Genomic DNA, 23648 nt, shown 5'->3' on the forward strand with positions numbered 1-23648 from the left:
CTATTTTAGTCAAGGGGATTTGAAACTCTTCCAATACTAAAGACAAACCCTGTAAAGAAAAAGAAAAAAATTAATATGACTTGTAGCATTTTCATATAACAATTCATTAAACATTTCTTACATCTTAAATTCCTGGAAGTAAATGAAGATATAATATAGAGATGGAATTATTAAAATTTCCTGTAACCACATTGCTAAATTCAGGAAACTATACAAAATCCAGATTTATTTTGTGGTTGTGAATTGTGTATATTAAGAGTGGGATCAGTGCGAACACTGGAGTCACTCAGATAGAAATTATATCACTCAGCACACGGGGCTGTCCTTGGCAGGGTCCTATGTCATAGGCATGGTGGAATAATGCTCAAATCATCTGCCTTTATTTTAATTTCCAAAATAAAGCCCCTAGGAGTGAAGTAACAGGATCTTCTGTGTCTGTGCTCCACCCTTCTCTCCCCCACCCCACCCCCTTTTCTTCTCTTGGCCTTTCTCTGGCATAATATTCTTACTTCCTAATACTAAAACTTAGTCCAAAAATTTGCAGCCTATCAAAACTAAAGCTTAAGATGTGACCCACCTCGGGCTTTTCTCTTCCAAGAAAATGGTGGGCAAGTTAGTTAAACTTAGGAGGTTTCTACAGAGTCCTTGTTAGCAGAGGCAGGGGAGGATATGCTTGGGATGCTTATTTTATTCTTTGAGATCATGGAATGATGCTGTGCTGGACAAGTACTCTCCAAAAGGTTAATGTTGGAGTTTTTAGATAAATTTCCTTAATGTTCCCGTACATGTCTCATTTGTTAATTGATTCATTATATCAGTGTAAGACTAGTAAGCCTTAACAGTAAAGGCTGAGACTTTATTTTAAGGTTATTTTTATTTTATTTTGCCTACATGTATGTAAATACATCAGATGCATGCCTGGTGCTTAAGCCCAAAGAGGAGAGGGTGTCAGACCCCCTGGGACTGGAACTACAAATTCTTAGGAGTTTCCACGTGGGGCTGGGGACCAAGCCTGGCTCTTCGACAAGTGAAACAAATACTCTTAACTATGGCCATCTTCTAGTTCCAGCTGAAAATTAAAAATCCCTTCAGTGTAATGTGATCAGAAAATTAGCCACTTTGCCTTGGGTAATGTGAACAACCACTGTCCAGAGAAAAGAAAAGCCACAGGGGCAGGGCGATCGTGGTGAGTTAGGGAACTGGTTTTTGATGAAACCTGTATTTTCATTCTGATACTAGAGCCGTAAAAACTATATTATTGAAAGTGTGGTGTGTCTTTCTAGTCTTAACAGCTTTATATGGTTTTTACTATACAGTTGAAATTCAAGAATCTATTATCTGTCTTATAACTGTCCCCTTTTTTGGATATGAGCTCTAGGTAGTGGCTCTTCAGTTCAAGGTTAGTTCCTCTTTGTGTGAAGGTTTAATTTAAAACATCTTTTTGTTGTTACCAGTTCTTTTTTACATTCTGTCTGCTCTGTTTTGTGATCGGTGCTGTCTCTGTGTAGTCACAGTCACTGGGTTGGGGTAGTCATGGTGGGATGCTAAGTGGACATTGTTATAAATTCAGTCTTCTCAAATAATCTGCATAGATAACTCTCCAGGGAATGATCACCTACATCCTTCTGTCACAATGTTCTTTTGATTTCTAGCGCAATATGACAGTATACACATGATTCTCAGATAAAATGATGTTGACAGTATTTCCTTTTAATAGTCTGTGTTAAACTATGCTCATTTTCACTCTAACTTCCGATATTCTTTTCACAAATAAAAGTGATGGCTGATGTTTAGTTAAAGTAGGTTCACCTTGGCTTCAGTTTATTAATCTCGTTCCATACTATTATTGTTTTGAACACTACTGAGAATTGCCAACAGCTCTTTACTGAGAATCTTTTCCTTTTGAGGCCAATAATTGTTACAGGGAGACTAAGGGAAGAAAAGAATTGAAGGACTGTTTTCAATATTGCTGAGTTGTAGAGACGTGCTTTTTCTCTTGTGCTAGCTAGGCTAGTCTGTTTCTGCATTGAGATCCTGTCCTATCTGCAAACGCACTACGACAAGTGTTTGGCTTTTGAGAAAGACAGCAAACAGTGTAGAACTCTGCATCACTAAAATAGTAGAGTTTCTGGGTCTTTTTGCTCATCTTGGCCTGAAGAAACCCATCTTTTCTAAAACAGTAGGACAGCAGCAAGAAAAGCAAGGTTTGACTGAAGTGCATTTTCATGACTTTTAAATCTCTTTCGAAGTAGAAGTCTGCTGATCTGAAAAGAGTTAGCATCAGCTACAAATAAACAATGCAAAAGTAAAAGGCATGAAGGAAAGTTTCCTTTGTCTTATGGAATATTTCCCCTTTATTTGAGATTATAATAGATACATAAACTAGATACATAAAATTGCTAGAGAGATGGACATAAATGTCCCGAATCCAGTTTTTTGTTTTTTAAAGAAGTCAGTACCTGTGTTGTGTTCTCTCAGAAGAAAAATGAAGGGCCGATCTGCTTTAAAAGCAGGAGTCCGAGACCGCCTCAGCAGCAGCACAGCTGTAAGAAGAAACAGGCCTGACAGCCTTGGAAAGTACTATGCAGATGTAGTAGATACATAGTTGCAGACCTTGGTTTGTCTTTAAGGAATCAACAGCCTCTTAATGACATTTTACTGTGTAGTATTTTATGGGAGTGCAAATGGGAAAATTAAAGAGGAAAGATACTACTAAATCATTCCCATGTCTTTTTTTTTTTTTTTTTAAATAGTATTCAATGGCATAGCTCCCTTCTTGAAAGTTGGATATTGTATGATTCCATTCCAGTCGATGGGGCAATGATACTTTGTTAAAAATTAGTATCATTGGTTTTCTTAAAATTTTGTTTTCTCTCATTTCTCTTTTAAAATACTACATCTCACCCAGGCGTGTCTAAGTGGTAAGGTTTATAACTGGACAGACACAACGAGGGTAGATCCTGGTGAGCAGCTCTATGGGGATAAGGGCTTGGATTTCTGAATGTACCTGTGGCTGCAGATGACTTGGCGCCCTCCTCTGAAAGCTCCATCTTGGCCTTGTGGGTTACTTCAGAAACATAAAAGCCATCTTGGCCTAATTCACAAATAACAAAAATGGAAAGGGATTTGTTTGTGTCTTCTGTGCACATAGAGTATGTGTTTGAAGACTCTTTGAGTAAAATGTAAGGAGCATTCAGTACCACAGGTACACAGGGTACAGTGATTGTACAGAGAATTGCCAAGTTTTATTTTTCTACAACTCAGAAGCTTTATTCACTAAATTTAGCAAAGCCTTCCCCCAAAATTAATAGAGACTGAATATCTCATAATTTTAAATATTAATATTAAAATCTTTAGCCTATATTTCTAAAACTTAGGCATTAAGTTCCCAAGGGTGTGTGTTACAAAGTATAACCCAGGAATAGTTCCAATGATCTTTTTTTTTTTTTTTTTTTTAGAGATAATTCCTCAACTATCTTGTTGGGCTACAGTTTTTAGGAAGATACTGATAAGTCATGGGTTTGTATTATGAGAATAATCTGGTGTTAAAGTGCCTGCTGTTCTATAACTACATTCTGTGGAGCTGGTTGTGCTGGTTAGCTAGTTGGCTCACCTTGAGGCCTGGCACCTGCAGAGAAACGCGAGGTTATAGCTAGATGTGTGTGCTGACAGTTTCAAAGGCAAGCTTAACAAATAGGAATTCGAGAACTCAGAAGGCTTGACAGGTTCTTCTTTGAACAGTCCTCACAGATGAAACAGCATGGATTACAATAAGGGGTGAACGTCAGTGTGCAGAACTAAAATCTGAACCTGCTCAGCCCGTCTGTCATCTGGTGTCACACACACCATCTGAACTGAGACTATCCACTTTGGACCCAGAGCCCGTTTCTTCCCAGCCCTCCATTTAAGAAACTGCCCTCTAGTCAACTGTAGCATACCATCAGAGAGACCATGTATTAGCAGCCATTTTGATGTACTTTAAGGGAGCTTTGCTTGTTAGATTGGACTGCCTAGTCATGCACATGCAAGGACATGGCCCCCAACAGTCATGTAAGACTGAATGAAATCCAGCCTAGGATACGGAAACAATGGGATCTCGGGATGGTTGTCCCACTGTAAGGAACAACTTTTCGCTGGCAGTAGAGTTTAGGCAAGAGCCAGGAAGAAGTCGATCAATATTTACTTGGTACTAATGGAGAATCAGAGTAGTTTTAACAGTGGTCTTTCTCTGCTTGTCTTTGAGAAAAGAAACAAGATTCTTTGTGTTAATGATTAGCTCCTTCTAGTCCACTGAGCAAAGTGCCAAAATTCAAAGGGATTTTATAAAGAAGATGTTTGCCAGTTTAGGTTTTACTGCCTGTGACTTCATTCCTTTCACGCCGTCTGAACGTTTCCATGGTTAAGTGAGTGCAGCTTCACTCCGAAATCGTGTCAGCTGATAGCAAATCCTGTCTCTGGATCGTTGTAAGAAGTGGGGCTGACGATACAAATGCATATTCATTCGGCTAGGTTGGCTGTTTCAGTGTTTGTAAGGCAAGTGAATTGCTTAAGTATCCTATACCCCTGTTCTGAGAACGGCCCAATAACTGTCTGTCTGCATAACCCTTAGACTGCTCATAGCCAGTATGTCATCTACTGTCACATGTCTGAAAGTCTCATCCTTGGAAAGACTGGACATTTGCAGACTAGCCTGCGTTCTTCCTTCATCTTATATTCTGATTAATTGGCCTATTGTAACATGGCTAATGAAACGTTATGCCACTAATGAAATAACTAGGAAAAGATGAGGGTTTCCCAGCCTTTGCTTTTCTGAACTGTTGGCATTGTAAAAGGTTATACAGCCTTTTTCCCCAAAGTCTGCCTCAGAATCCTTTATACTGCTCCGTAGACAGACTCCTTCATTAGTTAAATATAGAGATGCAGGTTGATGGACCCCATGTTATGTCTAGAAAGCTTTGGTGGAGCTGCTGACACCTCAGCCCTGGAGTCGCCTCACCTCCCTTCAGTCTCAGCTTACTGACTGAACTTTCTGGAAGGCACATCGCAGGCCAGTATAAACATCTGTGCGTATGTTCATGTCATGTCAGCATATAATGCCTTCTAGCCAGCATTCTTCCCAGCGCTTTACCCTGGCTCCTAGACCTTTCGCTGTATCAAGTAGAAATTGACCACTACGCCCAAGTCTCAGAATAATGCTTGGAATGTACACGAGTCAACGTCTTGATGTGTACATCCAGAAGGAGGTTTTTAGAGCATGGGTCTGATTCCCACCTCTTTGGGTGGTAGATGCTATCATACTTTCATATACTGTTGGCTACATATTTGTAAATCATTATCTGCATTTGGACCTCAGCTCCTCATCAGGACAGACGGAACATCAGTTACCTCCTTTTGTCTCTTTGATAAGGATGATTTCCTTTGGGGAGAGCTAGTTGTTTACTTCGCTAAGACATGAAGAGTGGGTATGTAATATACGGTTGCAGTTGCTCAGGATATAGAAAGTGTTAGGAAGGATCTTAGGTGGCTCACAAACTAGCTGTAGTTGTTGCTTTCTCCACCGTTCTCTGACTTCCAACATCTTTCTGTGCAGTGTTGGTGTGCCCTGGCTTAAGTTAAGTCAGGCACTATAGATAGTTGGCTTATTCAAGTCATATAGCACACCGCTTGCACTATGAACAGAAATTGACATTATAGGCCATAGGCATTTTTGTTCTGCAAGATACAGATGAGACCACTGCTGTTTAAGAACACAAGATTGACATTTGAGGTTTTTTTTTTTTTTTTTTTCAGATCCTTGGGGAGGGGGCTGGGGGAAGGTAGGGAATTACAAAGGAAGAACAGTAAAACTAAGTACAATGGCATAGAAGAGAGGGCCTAGAATAACTTGAAAAGTTGCTCTTTTTCCTCTTCTGCATAACTGGCTACTAAATTCAGCACCCTAATATTTTTAATTTGGATGACTAAGAGTAATAGAATTTCCATTAGCCTCCGGGATACCATAGCTGAACTCTGAAGCCTTGAGAAGACACCATTGCCCATAATTGACAATAGAATGTGGTAGCGTGGCTGCCCCTGCGCCTTCCTTGCTTCTGATCAGTTTGCTGTTTGTTCTGCCGTTCCTTTCCTGCAGTGTCAAAGCCTGCCTGTCAATAAGGAGAATTTCAAACTAAGCCACCAGTATTGCCTTGTGTCTAATTGTGTACCAGGCATTGTGGACACTGCCGAAACTTGACTATTGTCTTTCATGTTGACAATATGTAGACAATAAGTAAAGAAGGGGTAGAAGGGTTTTTTGGGGGGGCGTAATGTTGGAGATGGAACCCAGGGCTTTCTGCATACTCGACAAGCACTCTACTATGCAGTCCCACAACCCCAAGACGGCGAATTGTTAGCACTCTTGCTCTATTTAACTAACTTGTGATTATGCTGTTCACATCTAACACACAAGCCAAAGATGTGAAGCACAAACTCCTGTTATTTTCTGTGAGTAAGAGGGAAGATTCTGACCAAAGTTTTGCCATATGTTCCAGTGGTCTGATGTTTACAGTGGCAGCTTCCAAGTTAGTGAAGGCAGTGAGAATGTGCCTCAATCCCTCAAGTGAATCCCCAAAGTAAATGTTGGCATTCCTTTTCCTTGGGGTGTGTGATGGAAGCTCAGATCACAGGCAGACATGGCTCCCATAGATCAGCAGTAGCCTGTTAACTGTAGAAAACAATGGAGCATGGATACCAGGACAGAGCATCTTAGGGCAAGGTCCTGAAAGCTGGGGACCCTGAGGAGTGGGCGAAGGAAAGCTGTGTGTTTAGTCCATTAGAAAGGGCAGGAGATGTTAAAGGCAACCAGGAAGGAAAAGGGTGGAGGGGTGGCCATGATGCTGGCGTGACAGAGGGCCTGATGAAGGTGCTGCTGCCTGCAGTCCTCATGAGAGTCTAGTCATGGGGGGGGGCTCTGAACTGCACCCTACGGCCACTTGACTCACTGTGAATGGTTGCCAAAAACCAATGCTTAATATCCTCAAGGAGCGCCCTCACCAACTCGTTCTAGTCAAATGTGACTTACCAGGAGCTCCACATTCTGACACAAAGCTAACCCTAATTCTTTTATGCAGTGCTTCTGTCAAAAACTCTGAAGCAATAAGGATCCCTTAATTAGAGTATGACAAAACTCCCAAGCATAATGCCCCACAAAGATGGGAAGAATTGAATAATTATTACCTGAAATTCCTTTCAAGTTAGCTTTGAGTGGGTCAAAAAGATCAGTGATACCCCACGATCTTAAAATGCTTTTTAAGTCAAACTGATTTTGGATCCTAAACCTGCAAAACAGTAGCAAATGGTCAGTTACCATTTAGAATTCACACAATTCTCATACCGCATGAAGTATAAGGGTGTAACCAGAGGTCAGAGGTCAGTGCATACTGGGCCCCTCCCCACCATACTTTTCATTGTTCCTGCCTGTGAGCCATACCTGAGAGGAACCTGGCCCCCTGCCCTACCCCCCCCCCCTTTGTCTGTAGTACTTATTTGGGACAGCCCTGTTTTCTTTGCCTTTAAATAACTCTCTATTCCTCAGCTGTTACCTTCCCCACTCAGCTGTAGGACTTTTTCTGACTTTTTCAAAATGGTACTAGAATTAGGATCCAGGACCTCCTACCTGCTAGAGAAATATTCTATCACCAGAGCTCCACCCCCCCCCCCCAGCCCTGTGACTCCTGGTTCTAAGCCCAGTTAGCATAGTTGTGCTCAAGGTACACAGAAAAGTCTGCTGCCTAATGATATTCTTAACGACACCACAAATGACCTGGAAGCTACTTCAGCTCATTTTTATTAATATTAATAAAATAAATATAAGTTAATATAAAATAAATATAACTAAGATGAGTAGTGATGACTCTGTTAGACACTATGATGAGAGCGTCATAGAAATTACTTCATCTTTATATAATGGCTATTATTATCTCTTACACAGTAGATGGACAATTTAAAGCGTAAAGTATTTAAGAAGCCCAAGATGACCTAATGAGTATGTGGTGCACCTCAGTTCAAATCTGGGCTCCAAGAATGTGGGACCAGTCCAGCCAGTGTCACCCTCACGATTGGGTGGAGTCTCACACACAGTAGATGTGGAAAATACCTATAGTGCCTTGTATAGCGCATTGTGTCACTTTCTCTACTGTGTAACTCATTCCCATGCTTGCGTGTGCAGTGTGTGCCTTTGATATGCAGCAGAAAGGAGCCGAGACCAGAAAGAATCAACCTGTGCCCAGGACAAAGCTTCACACTGGCCATCCAAGAAGCAAGCCTTCAAAGAGGATGCAACTGCTATTTGTCTTTGAAAATTTTAAAAAGAAAGATATAATTTGTCTTTTGTATAAACCACACATAACTTTAGGGGGGAAAAAGGTATGTTGACATTTTTTCAAAATATTTGGCTCACTTACAAAATTGTCTTAAGTACAGAAAACTTTTCAAAAAGCATACATGCCAAATGTAGCGGTTAGTGTCGTGGCTCTGGCTTTCTAGTCTGATCCTTCTCACCAGGAGCTTCTTACCGTACAGACTCTGGTGAGCTACTCCACCCTGTTCGCTCAGTCTGTGGAGAAATGTACGGCGGCAGGAAGATTTGAATAGGGCAATGTCATTGTGTCAGCACATGCGTGGTGTGGTGTGTGCACTTCCCATTGTGTTTTGACTGGTTTCTCAGTAACATGAAGAAAGTTCGAATCTGTCTGAAGCTGACAATGTGGTGGGTGACAAAGCTAAATAATATCCTGTCTTCGTGTGGTGAAGGTGGCAGGTGAGGTGTGATTTGGTGTCCTGCACGGCCACAAGAGTGGAACTAGAAGGATGAGGTGGCACAGTAGCTCCAGGAAACCAACCGGAGAGCTGCCTGCCCTTTACGGAAAGCAGCAAGGCCATCAGAAGGAAAGAAAGCCGTAGTCCATATAAATTCTCAACTACATAGTAGGGATTGACTCAAAATGATTATATTCAAGCCATATAAATCCTGCCACGACCAAGCAGAACTTACCACATGAATGCGTGTTCAAGAAATGGTAATAAGACAGCACATTTGTTAGCAAATCGATTAAGATCACGTGGTCATCTCAACAGATGCAGAGAAGGCCTTTGACAAAAATCTAGCATCTTTTCATGACTAAGAAAACAATGGGGGGTGCTGGAGAGATGGCTCATTGGTTAAGAGCACTGACTGCTCTTCCAGAGGTCCTGAGTTCAAATCCCAGCAACCACATGGTAGCTTACAACCTTCTGTAATAAGATCTGATGCCCTCTTCTGGTGTATCTGACAGCTATGGTGTACTGATAGAGAATAAATAAATATATTAAAAAAGAGAACAATAGAATTTGAGAGTTCATTAGGTAATAGAACACTTGCCTAGCTGGATTCACAGATGACCTGGTCTAGTGTGTAGAAAACATTGAATATTAAAACCCTATTAGAACTCATTTGAGATTCACCAGCATATAAAAAGCAATGGCATTTCTAATACAATGTGGAGATGAAATTCAGAAAATCATTTCATTTCTAGTCGCCCAAAATAAGCCAAATACTTGGAAATAAATTCGGCTGTAAGTGTAACATGAGCACCTCGAAGCACAAAAACACTAAGAAACAGTGAGCGGATGGAAGACCCCCAGCACTCAGCCCACTTCCTAGTCAACATACACGAGACATGCCTGTGTCTGACGCCAACTGCTCGAGTAGGGGAGGAACTGATAAGCTCATCTTATAGTGCATGAGTTAGACACTCTTTAGGAAGAAGAGAATAAAGTTAGACTCCCTGAGTTCCAAGAGTCAGAACAACACAATACTACAAGAACATTAGAATCGATGCCTATGAACTCATACTGAAAGTTAGAAATAAACCCATAATTTGGCAATTAACTTTGATATGATGTCAAGAATATATGATGGAGGAAAAAAATGATCCTTTTGGTAAATGTTATAGGACACTGGGCCCATCCCACATACAAACACATGATGTGGCCTCCACTTATACAAATGCAGTTGACTCTCCAATAACGTGGGCTTCATCTGCATAGGTCTGCTTAACACAGATTTTTTGTTTGAACTTTTGCAACGATTTGAAAACCTCGCAGGTACAGCCTATGAAGTTTTTTTTAGCCTATACAGCCAAGAAAAATAATACCGAAGATAGACACATAAAACCTATGGTCTAATTTGTCATTTACTACCAGGACATGTGTAACAAACCTGTTAGAACAAGTCAAGCTTAACTGTCACACGCAGCACCTTTCACTCATGAAAATGTGGGTAGATGTAAAGATGCTGTGTTGAGTCATAACGGCTGCATGTTGAACGTCAGCAGTGGCCCTGCTATGCCATACTGGTCATCTCCGTGAAAATGACATGGCCTCCTGTGGGCCTCATTTCTTTTTAGCCATACACGATGCCTATCACACACAAACTACTTGCTACTGGGATAAGAGCAGTCAGGAGCAGGCTGTTGGTTTTGTGGGAGTAAAAGTTACATGTAGGTTTCCTATCATAAGGGAAGTTGGTGTCCCTGGCACTCAAGTTGCCATGGTCACAGTAATTAATTCACAGTGGATCAAAAACCCGAAGAGTGAAATCTACAAAGCTTGTGAAAAATAGGCATAGATCTTTGAGAGAAAGTTTGGCTAGGCAATTGTGAGGTAGTCTTTTTCTAGAATGGCTTCATAAGCAACACCAGAACAATGCCTATCTCAACATGGAAGGGGAAAATTTCCACTGGGCCACACCCCTAGATAACTACAGGCAATGCTGGGTTCCAGGACAGCCAGGGCTACAAAGAGAAAACCTTTCTGGAAAAAAAAAAAAGAACTATAAGCAGTTAGTGGCTGCTACATGTAACAATAGTAACAATTTGAGGAGCCCAGGAGAGGCTCAAGGGAGGGTCCCTGGAGGGGGGAGGTTATTATTCTATATCATTTTAAAATATTTAACAGAATACTAAAATAAAACTTAGTATATCCACCCACTAGAATAATATTCAGTCATTAAAAAGATATGAAATGTTAAAACTTTGTGTTCACTGGGGAAAAAAAAAAAACAAATAAAAAGGCTAAGATTGTATTTGTTGATTTGCATGAAAATGTCCCGAAGATAATCCACAGAGAGACTGAAATGGTGGTTGCTTAGCACTGAGTACTGATGACCAATAAATATGTGTTTTTTTTTAAGTAACAAACATATTTTTCTTCTGGTTTTTGATTTTATCGAGACAAAGTTTCTCAGTGCTACAAGCCCTGGCTGTCCTGGACTCAATTTGTAGACCAGGCTGGCCTCAAATTCACAAAGATCCACCTGTCTCTGCCTCCTGAGTGCTGGGATTAAAGGCACGCAGCACCATGGTCACCTGGTGGCAAGCATCTTTTAGAATTTGGAGTTGGGTGTATGGCTCAGTTGATAGAGTGCTTGTCTAGCGTACGTGAAGCTGTGAGTTTGACCCCCAGCACTATACAACTCAGTGATCCTGGTGTACACTGATGAACCCAGCACTCAGGATCCACTTTCTCAGACAAAAAATCAAAATTATTACTTATGGCTGCAAAACTTTGTAAATATACAAAAGAACCATGCAATGTATGCCCTACCTATCTGTCTGTCTGTCTGTCTGCCTGTCTACCTAGCTACCTATTTATCTCACAGAGATCTCTGCCTGTGCTTCCCAAATGTTGATATTAAAGACATATGCCAGCTCACCCAGTGCAACATGCACTTTCAAAGTAACTTTTATATGAAATATATATACATATATATGTAAAATATATATATATATATTACTTTTCAGGGTTTTTAATAGTCAAATGCAGAGGTCTGGTTTATTTCAGCTCCTTCACTGCCAAACAAGGGGGTAGGGACTGCTTCAGGTCCTTGTCTGTGATGACCAGGGTGTAAAGGTACCTGCTGCAGCTAACCTTGACCCTCATGTTATCCTGTTCTTGATGTCCACAGGATTTGGCGTCCTCGCACCGTCTGTGAGAAGAAAGCCCCTGATTTCCTCAGTTTTCCGAGGCACTGTGACAGGCGCTTGCCTTGGACGACTGTACCCAAAACACTCACAGAGGAGGGAACTGAAGGGAAGGGGGTGTATATCCCATATTTTAAAAAGAAAAAAAGGAAATATTGTTGGGAAACTGTTGCACTTCATGATAACCAGAAGCCCCTTCAAGAAAGAGCAAGATTCACTTTGGATGTGTGAGTCTCATAGCTGGGGCATTACTTTGTGTGTTTCCACAACGGTTCTTGCACTGGAAGCTGGGCTCTCTGGGTAAGTGGTATTGCACTTTGGGGGCCTTCGGGAAGCTGGGCCTAATAGAAGGTGACTAACCTGGACAGTTCCTGGAAGCCATCAACATAGTTCTGCTGTTGGTTCTCATGAAAGTGGGTCTCTATGCAAAAGAGAAAGCCAGACCCTAAATCTCTGTCACATCCCTTCTTGCTCTGTGCCCTTCTGCCACTGTGATGACATTACCTGTGTCCTGATACAGGGCAAAGAGACTTTCAGAACTGTGAGGTAAATAAAATGTGTGTGTGTGTGTGTGTGTGTGTGTGTGTGTGTGTGTGTGTGTGTGATGTTCTAACATATTGGGGGAAACTGAAAAGCAAACTGATTTATATTTGGATTTATACCTTGGACATGGTAGACACAACCAGAGTTTTGTTGTTTTTTAGACGGGGTCTCACTGTACAGCCTTGTGTAGCCTGTAGTGTTGTATATTTCTAAACATAGTGCTTCCTAACTACAAGCATTGTTTTTTTTCCAAACCAATACAAAGCAGGCTAGTACAATATCATCTGAAGTGTTTTATTTGATATTCCTAGCTAGTCTTCTCTGTGGCATCTAGCTATGATTGCAGGGTTACAGATACTGTAAACACCCGTTATTGATTACTTAACAGGTTAAATGTTCTTAATGAAAGCTATTCTTGTGCATTTAATTTTATAAATAAATAATTACTCTGGAAGATGGCTTCATAGTTCACCTCAGAATACTGCTTGGTAATGTTCAGACTCCAGCTCACCCGCTGGGCTTGTGCCAAGCAAAATGTAACCTGCATTGGTCTCTCCGCAGGGTGTTTGGGATCTCAGTCACTGAGATCTGTATGATGAGTACAGGGCGCAGAAAATGAATAATCTGAGGGAGCTAGGGGTGAATTCTTACTCAAAAGCTGGCTGTGTAGTAGGATGTAGTAGCCCTACATAAAAAGCAGAGGCAGGAGGATGTCTGTGAGTTTGAGGCCAGCCTAGTCTACATGGCAAGTTCTAGGATAGCTAGTGCTACGTGGTGAGACTTTGTCAAAAAGCAAACAGCAGGTGAATTAACCAACTCCCGTTCGCATCTATGGTGGTCCAAACCCCAAACCTAAAGCAGTATCGGCTTTTCAGTTTATTCCTTAAAGTGTGCTTCTCAACCTTTCCAGTGCTCTAATCCTTCAATGTGGCTCTCAAAGCTGTGGCGACCCAGCCACAAAATTATTCTTGTTGCTACTTCATAACTGTAATTCTGCTACTGTTATGAATGATAAAGTAAATTTTGGATATGTGATCCCCCAAGCAAAGATGACCCATGAATTGAGAATCGCTGCCCAAGGAGTTTATAGCTTTGCTTTTTGTTTGCTTGCTTTGTTTTGTTTTGTTTTTTTCTCCTTGGTCTGGTCTGGAGTGAGTGTACTTGTGCGTGTCTAGGTGTAAGGTTGGTTTTGCTTATGAAATAAAATGGTTTTATTTTCCTAAAATCCACTTCCATTAGTTTCTTAGGGTTTCCATCTTAGTCAGGGTTTCCATTGCTGTGAAGAGACCCCATGACCACGGCAACTCTTATGAAGGACAACATTTAACTGGGCCTGGCTCACACTTCCAGAGCTTCAGCCCATTACCATCATGGCAGGAAGTGTGGCAGTGTCCAGGCAGGCATGGCCCTGGAGGAGCTGAGAGTTCTCCATCTTCATCCAAAGGAAGCCAGGAGCAGAATGATTGTCTCCCAGGCAGCTAGGAAGAGTTTCAAAGCCCACTCCCCACAGTGACACACTTCCTCTAACAAGGCCACACCTCCACAACGCCTAATAGTTCCACTCCCTGGGCCAAGCATATTCAAGACACCACAGTCTTGAATTAGAGGCTTGATATTTTTCTAGTGATTATATTCATCAGAACGAAGTTGTTCAAGTCATTGCTGAGGCTCTCAGATCTTCTCTTTCTCCTTCCTCTTCCTTCTCCCCTTTCTCCTCTGTCCTGTGTTTTTTGGGGTCACTGCTGAGGGTTCGGGAAAACACCAGTGTGAAATTCTCCTCTCTCTGTGGAGCTGAGCATTTCCTTGGGAGTCTTCCCTACAGCAGCTACTCCAGGCCGAGCTACTCATCCTCTTGGGAGAGAGCAAGTTCCTCACTGAGCCTCACTGTCTCTCCATGCAGACTGCAAGGGCTCCCTTCCCTCCTGCACTAATTATTCTCAAGCAGAACTAGACTGGGGGCTTTGGTGGGGGCTAAGCATTTGGCTCTGAGAGATGGGATTTTTTCCCCCTTGGGTTTGAGTTCACCTTTGGCTTGATCTCATCTTAGACCTGAGCCCTGCCTCTTTGGTCTTTCCTTGTATGTTTTTCTCTAGGAGATGGGCTTATTTTTAACTGCCCGAGGAAGCACCTTCAAGTGCCTTTATTCACTGGGAGTTCTGGCCTTGGAGTGTGACCAAGGCTTCAAGTGGACAAGGTAGGTAAAGAATCCTTATGCTGCAAATGAACTCCTGGGTATCAGTGCTTTGCCCTTAGTGCTGACCTACAAAGCTCTGCTGATTTCAGATTGCCAGACAATCTCATTATCTGCAAACATTTAGGCAGAATTGTTTTGTAAACAATGGATTTTGCTAACATCTTTGCTTTGGAAAACAAGATATAGCATTGTCATTAGAATTTTTAAAATTATATTTACATCTACTGAATTTTCTTCAACAGAGAAACTTCTCCACTTAGAAGGAAAATATCTTCAGCACAGATACACAATGTCGTGGGTTTACTGGCTAATAGACAGGGTCTTACTGAATTGCTCAGGCTGTAAGCATCACTCTGTAGACCAGGCTGGCTTTGAACTTGCCACCATTCCATCTGTATTTACAGCTGTACCACCCTCTTCCTGGAAAGGTGTTGGATTTTTGTGTCTTCCTTTGGCTTCTGACTAGAATGACATATCTGTTTCCTCAGTTCCTTAAGCCACTGGTGTCTTTTGTTTGGTGGGAACAGCAGCTGTACACATAAGGCTTCCTCTCTGTTCTTCCTCATCCCACCATGGCCTCTGGAGCAGGGCAGTAGGGACTTGAGTTCGCCCAGTGAGAGCTGAATAGTTCATCTTGGAAGACCAGGAACTCAACTCTGCATGTGTCATGATCTAGTCTTTAGTGATTTTAGGATAGACTCAAACTCCAGGGAACCTCTCCTTGGCCAAAGCTCATTTGACAAGGTAGCCCAGTGGAAGGAGCATGACCACTTGACTCTAAGTGCAAGCCCTACTGGCTGCCATGGTAACTGTTCTGTAAGAAAGATGTAGCCACTCACCTAGGGAGAAACAAATCCATCCTGGCTCTCTTTAGTCTTGTGGTCCAGAGGTGGATGACTCTGGCTGTGAGGTGTGGCTCAATGTGGTCCAGAGGAGTGCCCTTGTCTTTGGGAAGCACCAGGAGCAAACTGGCCACCCTTCCGAGGTACAGCAGCTCCAGAACATCTACCTCATGGCCTGCAGCATCCTGGAACTGGCCTAGGCGTTCAGTGGGTCAGGAATTAGCTCTGTCATAGGAGCCAGGAAGACCCAACAATGCTACAATTGAGTAAGCAGACTTAGAAGACACCAACAGTAAAACAGGATGTTCTCTTCAGCCTCAGGAAGCAATCTGAGACTGGGAACGGTTGGGTAACACGCTCCTTCAGTGTTCCTAAAGCTCTCTGAGACCTCCTGTGGAGCCTTAATCAAGGATCCAGAGGCTGGGCCTGCTGGGGCAGTGTCTTAGGGAGCATCCAGTCTGAGCTTATTAGAGTTCAGGCTCTGTGTTCCATCTATCTTTCAAGAGAGCCTTTAGGGCGGGTGGGGCAGCACTCTCATAGAGGCAAAGGGGAGGGAGGAGGAGGCAGATGTGGGATGGGGGTTTTGTGGAGGGGTAACCAGGAAGTGGGAGGATGTAAACGAATGGAATGATTAATAAAAAATAATAATAATTACAAAAAACCCTGAAAAGACAAAACTAAAAAGAAAGCCTTTAAACCTATATTTCATATGAAAAACGCCCAACTCTTGAAAATCTCTACAGACCCAACAAAATGCACATTCTGGCTGGATTTGACTTGAAGACTGACCATTTCTGTGACCTAAAATTGGTCTTCCATGGGCAGCTGGAAGTCTGTAGGAAAAGTCAAGTCCAGGCCACCAGGTGAAGTGTGGTCACAGGAGGATATGATGGAACAGGGGACAGAGGCCAGCAGAACACACTGAACTGGAGAAGGGTTGGTGCTGCCGAGGGAACGTAGAAAGGTGGAGACCGGTCTTAGGTGAACCCACCGCATGCTGTAGCTCACACTTAGTACAGAGCCTGCAGGCATTGTAGCACACACAAGGCCACTAGGCATCTGCTGGCATTGGGAACCTCCCCTAGTGACTGGGACAAATAACCAGAGGCAACAGGGCCATTTGGAGCAATGGCACTTCAGGAACGGGGGTCTTAGTCTGGAAGCCTTTTAGGCCTCATTTGGCCCTGGCTGGGGGATGTGTCATGAAGGTATCTTCTAGGAGAGGTATGTGGTCCAAGTATTTTTGATTCCACACGAACATGTTCTTAACCAACACTGAGCATATATCTGGTTCTCAGCACCCAGAGGGGTACCATTCAAGGGCCCTCTCTAAGCCTCCTGCTGCCTTGAGCCTACCCACAGCCCAGAGCACGGACCCCTATAGAAACAAGTCTCCACCCAGTCCTGTGGAACAGACGCTCCCTCCCCGCTCTTGCCCATGTTGCTGAGTTTCCTCCAACTTTATGAATGTGGAGAGGAAAGGAGGAGAACTTACCGTAGCTGACCTCTGCCACCTGGTGCATCGCTGGGACGTGTACAAGGCCATGGGCACACGTGAAAGGCAGGGGCTGGGAGGCCACGGAGGAGAATCTCTTCTGCCAGGTACTGTGGAAGGTCATGGTGCTCATGATGGAGAGCTGAGTAGACAGGGCACCGGCCTGGCCCCACCGTGGGCTACGCGTGCTTTCACCTATAGACAGAAGAGCTGCTCTTCAGCTTCATGCTTTCTCCTTTACTACAAAAGCTTTAGTTCCTTATGCTGCCGAGGGGCCCACAGTGGCCATGCTAACTGGTTTTTAATTTATTGTCACAGAAATGCAAATAAGAACACAGGATCCAGACTGGGTCCCTAATGACGGGGCTCCAGCTCTGGGGCTGTGAGTCACCTTATAATTTGAATTACAGCCTTCTCGTTAGCACGCATTCCGTGTGGCCTCCCTCCCTGTTTCCACCAGTGCCCAGGATGTCCCAGAGATCATTAGGCATCATCTCCCTGGGCAGATGCTCGCTCAGATGGGGCTCTTTGACTGGAGAGGACTGCACTGTCCCCCACCTTGGGGCTTGTTGATTGTTGGCTGCATCCACAGCCCTGTGGAGAGGTCGGAGCACACTTTGGGGAGGACTGTGGTTAGAATTTCATGTAAGAACAGGAAGAAGCAAGCAGACCATTCCTCCAGAGACAGCTCCTGCCCCAGCCTTCAGCTGTTTAATAAATTGTGCTGGGCTCTGCCTACATGTTAGAAGAATTCTCCACAACTTTTGGTTGTCATTTTTCAGTTTCCCAGATGTGAGAAGTGAGGATCGGGGAAGCTGATCACATACCATCATCAGTCACCAACAGAAGAGCCTTGCCCTTGAGTCTGAGAAGGTCCACACTCACGCCGTGGGGCTGAGAAAGACCAAGTCTTTCTTTTTCTGAAAGAATACCAGGCTGGGCGTTGAGAATACCTATGCTGGATTTTGAGTGGATCCCTTGACAGCTCAGGAAGGATATGGGGAATCACTCCTTAATTAAAAGATATTTTAACCATGTGTCTGTGTATCTGCTGTGTGTGGGCACATGCACATGGAAGCAGGTAACCTTGGATACTAGAAGCAAGCATGGGATACTCCAGAACTGGGCTAAAGGCAATTGTGTGCTATGGGTCCATCCTCTGATTGCCAAAGCTATCGTGGAGCATTTGAAATCGTCGAGGGAGAGTCCAGCCGTCAACCCGCGTACACCGCAGCCTTCAACCCGCGTACACCGCAGCCTTCAACCCGCGTACACCGCAGCCTTCAACCCGCGTACACCGCAGCTGCTCTGCTTTTAAGCAGCTCTGGATCTTGAACATTCTCCATTTGTCTGAGTTGTCTGTGTGCTTACCAAGGGCGGTGCAGCCAGACTACCTGGATCACAATGTGACCCTGGCTTTGTGGCCCCTGGGCAAGTGGGAAGCTCAACCCTGGTGTTTCCGTCCCTCCATCAATAAAATGGAGACAGCACTCCTGTTTGGAGCGAAGGGCCAGGGAAATGGAATCAGAGACGTCAAGCAGCACTAAATAAGTAAAGAAGGCCGGCGGGTGTGAGCCACTTCTGCCGATGTCATAGCAACCATAGCGCCACCATGACTACATTATGCATAGCATGCTTCCAACAGAGCCAAGCGAAACATACTGAGTATCATGTCCCTTGTATGTGTCTTTCCTTAACCTAACTTCCTCAGGAATTACTTTTCCTGACCCCTGCTGCATTTTGCTGTCATATGTGGTTTGGGGGGGGGGGAATGGCCTAGGGACAGTGACAGGAAGCAAATCCTGCCGGTTATTTCCATAGGTGGTAGGCTCTGAGGAGCACCTTTCTGCGTGTCCCTGCGGTCAGGTATGTGCATATACATGTGGACTTATGCTAGGGGGCGGAGAGGGAGGAGCGGGAGAGCACCCTGAACCTCACCATGGCTTCTGGCCAGTGGTGGCTTGACACTACTACTTTGCAGCCCTTATCCTTGCCGAAGAGTGTGGTTTTCCTTTACCTGTGCTCTGTCGAGCTGCGCCTTTGGGGGCTTCCATGGTAGTGGTGTTAGGTTCACTGAAGTCAGCTGGCTTCAGACTACTGTTGGCCCACCGGGAGACCTGCTCCACAAAGCAGGGAGACAGAGATGCCCCGGTTTGCATGAGCAGGGTGCAGGCCAGCTCCATCCCGATGCCTTGACTGGAGTTGTGCAGCGTGGTATAAACAGCGTGCAGGAATTCTCTCACTCTCGGGTCTGGGAGAAAGGAGAGTTTGTAAGGGCTTGCCCAGATGCCACCTCAGGTTGTCTCAGAAGGCTTGTCCATCCCAATGTCCCGCACTGGAAATGGCAAAGCTGCATTTGACTTCCTGATTTAGGAACATTGCTGACTTCTGGAGAGTCTGGACCTGGGGATATGGAAGGTTCAGTTTGTCTTGGTGGAATGTCTAACAGGAAGCCAGCGGCGTTCTGTGTGATATTATAACAAGAATGGGCAGTGGTCGAAGAGCTGCTGTCCTAGTTTCAATTCTGGGCTGTGATAAAGACCAAGACCGAAAGCAACTCGGTGGGAAGCGTTTATGTTGCCTCCTAGTTAATAGTCCACTGCCAAGAGAAGTCAGGGTAGGACTCAAGGCAGGAGCTTAAAGGCAGGAACAGAAGCAGAAACCATGGAAGGACTGACTTGTCCTGTGTCTTGCTCAGGCTGATTTCTTACACATCCTGGGACCACCTGCCCAGGTGGTGGCACCCACAGTGGCTGGGTCCTCTCACATTAATCATTAATGAAGGAAATGCTGCACAGACTTGCATTCCCTCAGCTAAGGCTTCTCTTCCCAGATCAGCCTGTCATGCGTCAGGGAGCTGCCCTGTCACCATGTCACATCCGAGGTCTCACATCCAGGGTCTTACCAAGCTAACCCAGTTTTCTCTCAAGCCACTTTCCCCAGGTGTTTCACCACAGCAAAGAAAAAAGCAACAATACAGCCCGAGACAAGGGTTGTGGAAATAGCAGAGCGACGGCGGGGGGTGGATTTCCAAGCCTGGGTTGTCCCTGCTCATCTGCATACGGAGAGGAGCCCATACGCATGTTCCAGAATGCACAATGCTAGAATAAAATTTTAAAGCTTTATGGTGTCCACTCACATTGCAGAGAGCGCCCCACAGTCTAGGTTACAATAAGTACTCTCAGTGCCTCTCTGAAGTAAGGGCTATCTATGGTCCTCCTACTGTGGAAAGGAGGCAGATGAGGGCCACTCATCACGGGCTTAGAGTCGCCATGTTGGAGGTAGAGCTGCATGCTCATTCTTTTGCCCACAGGGTGAGGAATAGCTGAATAGCTGGGTTTGAGAAGACCCTCCTTGGGAGAGCTGTGTTCGGGATGAATGGGAGCTGTAGAGCTCATTGATTCAGAGTTGGGGACTATATTTACTACATTATAGACCAACAGTTTTCAATCTCTGACCCTTTAATAAAGTTCATCATGCTGTGGTGACCCCCTGACCATAAAAATTATTTTTCTTGCTACTTCATAATTGTAATTTTGCTACTGTTAAGAATTGTAATATAAATATCTGTGTTTCTGATGGTCTTAGGTGACCCCTGGACATCACTTGACTCTTAAAGGGGTTGTGACCAATATAATGAGAACTGCTGTTCTAAAGTCATCTAGAGGGGCAGAGGTGAATAGCCTGAGACCAAGGGACAAGGTTCTCCATGAGGAACCTGTCACTGCTGTTTTCTGCTCAGCCTCCTGCTGCCAGAGTAAACAGGTGGAGGGTGAGAGCCTATAATTGGGTGGTTTAAAAGGGTGCTGAGAGAAGAAAGGAAGGAGGAGGAGGAGGGGAAGAAGGAGAAGGAGGAGAAGGAGGAGGAGGAGGAAGAAAAGGAGGAAAAGAAGGAGAAAGAAGGAGAAGAAGGAGGAAAAGAAATTCAATCCACAGCAGCAAAAAGAAAATCATCCTGTTAGCTCATCTGATAGGTGACTCCCAGGTTGGTGGGTCTAGGCTCTAGAAAGTTCTGAACTCTGCAAAGTTCTAAAGTCTGGAAAGCTCTGGGCTCTGGAAGGTTCCTGTCCATAAAATGTCAAACTATGAGACATGTTTTCCAAACACAGATATTTTCATTTTCAGAAACTCTGAGAGAGGTGAGTGGGGTGTGTGTGTGGGGTGCTCCCCAGCAGGTATGGCTGGGCTGCATGCAGCTGCCTCTGATGAGAGAGAGGAAGAAGGTGCTTATGAATGTATTCATCTGATCCCTGGCCTTGACGGAGCTTAGGAAGTCTGGAGAGAGCACAGGATTTGAAATCAACAACCTGGAACTTGAACCCTGGCTTTGTCACTTTCCCCTGGGCCAGCTGAGTTTTGCAGAGCCATTCCTCGTGTGTTAGTCTGTGGAACTCAAATGATGTGATCATAAAAGAAAACTCAGTATGCCTTACAAAGCAGAATTCTTTTCCTAGGATGAACCACCTTCCTCTCTGGGGCCTCTGTGCTATAATGTGTTCATTAATTTGCTTAGAAGGATAATGAAAATGCTTAGAAATTGAAGCAATCGAAATTATGTGTTCCCCAGGGGCACAAGACCCAGAGAACTCAAGCTGGATCTGTCTTTAAAACCTCCTCCCTGATGACCAGCTTTCAGAGTACTAGGAGTTGCTAATGCCACTGGTCTCCAAGGGAAGAGAGCCGCCAGTCCTGCCCAGAAGAACCACAAAAATGACCATCATGACACAAACCCCCAAGGGTGCAGTAGTGGCCCTCAAGTCTTGTCAGTAACCAACAGCTCTCTAATTGAACGTAAGGCCCACTCAACAAGACAGACATCACTCTCCATACAGGAAGCCTAGCTGACTACTGGGGGATGGTGAGACCATGCGTCTTAGAGGAGAGCCTACAGCCAGCGCTTCATTAAACCAGTGCAATTCCTAAATACATTCCAGACAGCTATCCCTTCTATCCAAGGAGAAGAGCAGCTCTCAACCCTCATCAAAGACACTTGTCTTTGTAGTATATTGGAGGCCATTTACAGAACACCCCAACTGGTCAAGATGTAGGTTAATGCAGCGTGAGCTGTGTTTGAAGGACTCTCTGCTGTGAGCAGAGCTGTTTTGAGAAACACAATATGCAGATAGAAGCTGGCAGAAACCTCAGCATCATGAAAATAGGCCGGTCAAAAGCATAGTTCTGGGTCTACAGAGTTTGCATTGAAGTCTGGCCCTTTATTGATTTTGTGACTCCCAGTAAGTTGTCTCTACCCTCTGCCTACCTGCTTCCCCAAATAGGGGTGCCAGTGAGATCACCAACCTCAAAAGTGTTGTTGGAGCCATTGGTGAATGTTCAGAAGGTGTCCCCACCCCTCCCAGTCATAGCAAGCATTCTAAAAGGGACCATGACTCAAAACCATCACACTGTCATGAGGCTAGAAGTGAATCTCCACAATCAAGAACAGCTATGGTCAAAGTCCGAGTGTTTCATGCACGGCCATGTCTCTGTCCCCGTGCACACTGGGATCTGAGCTCTCCATTGAGAACGCCTGAGCAGTGCGGAGCAGGCAGCAGGGCTGAGAGCACGTGGGAGAGAGAGGCCTCTTACCTTGCACCGTATATCCCAGGGCCCCTGCCAGCTGCCAGCCAGTGTTGCCCCTGGCTCCAAACTGCAGGATCTCTAGGGACAGGGCTACACTGGCAGGTGAGATGACACAGTTTGTCCTGTTTCTCTCTGCTGCGGCACTCCGGTAGAGGTGGAGGGCAAAGTCCGTCTTCAGCAGCCGCAGGCCTTCACTGAGGGGGCTGCTTCCTTCCGCCGAGAGGCAGGAGGAGAGGAGAAAGAGGGTGGCCTGAAGGAGAGGCAGCATGGCGGCCAGACAACTGCAGCTCAGAGGGAGGAGAAGCTGGTGACAGGGGTGAGAGCAGGTCTCAGCACCCGCAAACTGGGGCACCTGGCTCTATCTTCAGTGGCCAGTGATGGGCCCCAAAGACAGTCTTGTTACACTTTCCTGCTAACCCACCATGATCCTACCTGTCTCGGCTGTTTGGCTAGGCTGAGATCCTTTTGAAAACCCTGTGCTGGAAGATCTGCTCCTGTTACTGCATGTGAGGCTTTGGAAAAGTTCTGGTTTTCCAAACCAAATCACTATGATAGGAAAAGAAATGTCAGAAGTGCATCCTATGGTTTCCTAGTACTTAGCCTGCTTACCGCTGGGCCATGTTTCTCATGATTAATTATAATGTGAATCATACTCAAAGTTCATCTTTTATACTGAAAAGATTATATATTCTTGGTTGATATTCTCACAACCATTCTAGGTATCGTGACTATAGTGACGGGAGCTGTGCTCTAGAGAACTCAGAGACTCACTGGGACGGGGACAGTCACAGAGCTATGACAGATCCTGGCCTTTAAGTGCTACACGAAATGTCAAGAACGCATCTGTACATTCAAAGAGTGATGCATGGGATAAGTGGGCAGAGAACAGCAGATCCCATGCTACATGTTAGATAATGTCACAGAGACTGGAACAACAGTAATAGAAAACCCCTCCTCAGAATGTGCCCTCCCAGGAAGAGGGACTACCACGAGTA

The 23648-nt window shown here is 44.5% G+C and overlaps 2 protein-coding genes and 1 pseudogene across 3 annotated transcripts in view; 1 reads left to right on the forward strand and 2 right to left on the reverse strand.

The window, feature by feature from the left end:
• Positions 1–12036, forward strand: part of INTS6 (integrator complex subunit 6) — a 78256-nt gene extending 66220 nt beyond the window's left edge. The window contains exon 19 of the mRNA XM_080926652.1: positions 11984–12036. The gene's annotated coding sequence lies outside the window, so the exon portion shown is untranslated. The remainder of the gene's footprint in view (positions 1–11983) is intronic.
• Positions 6–22921, reverse strand: SERPINE3 (serpin family E member 3; the record flags this gene model as incomplete). The annotated part of the gene is made up of 8 exons (XM_080926654.1): positions 6–49; positions 2460–2543; positions 3008–3094; positions 7216–7316; positions 15576–15774; positions 17074–17268; positions 19091–19324; positions 22660–22921. The coding sequence occupies 8 exons, from the start codon at positions 22919–22921 to the stop codon at positions 6–8; spliced, it is 1206 nt and encodes a 401-aa protein (XP_080782780.1).
• On the reverse strand, positions 11851–13089 carry LOC308428004 (large ribosomal subunit protein eL38-like; annotated as a pseudogene). Its single transcript has 3 exons — positions 12990–13089; positions 12360–12420; positions 11851–12072 (listed from the first exon to the last, which is right to left on the reverse strand). The product of its transcript is annotated as a large ribosomal subunit protein eL38-like (transcript).
• Positions 22922–23648: the final 727 nt, after the last annotated feature.

Source organism: Micromys minutus (assembly GCF_963924665.1).
Source record: "Micromys minutus genome assembly, chromosome: 12".
NCBI classification, from domain to species: domain Eukaryota; kingdom Metazoa; phylum Chordata; class Mammalia; order Rodentia; family Muridae; genus Micromys; species Micromys minutus.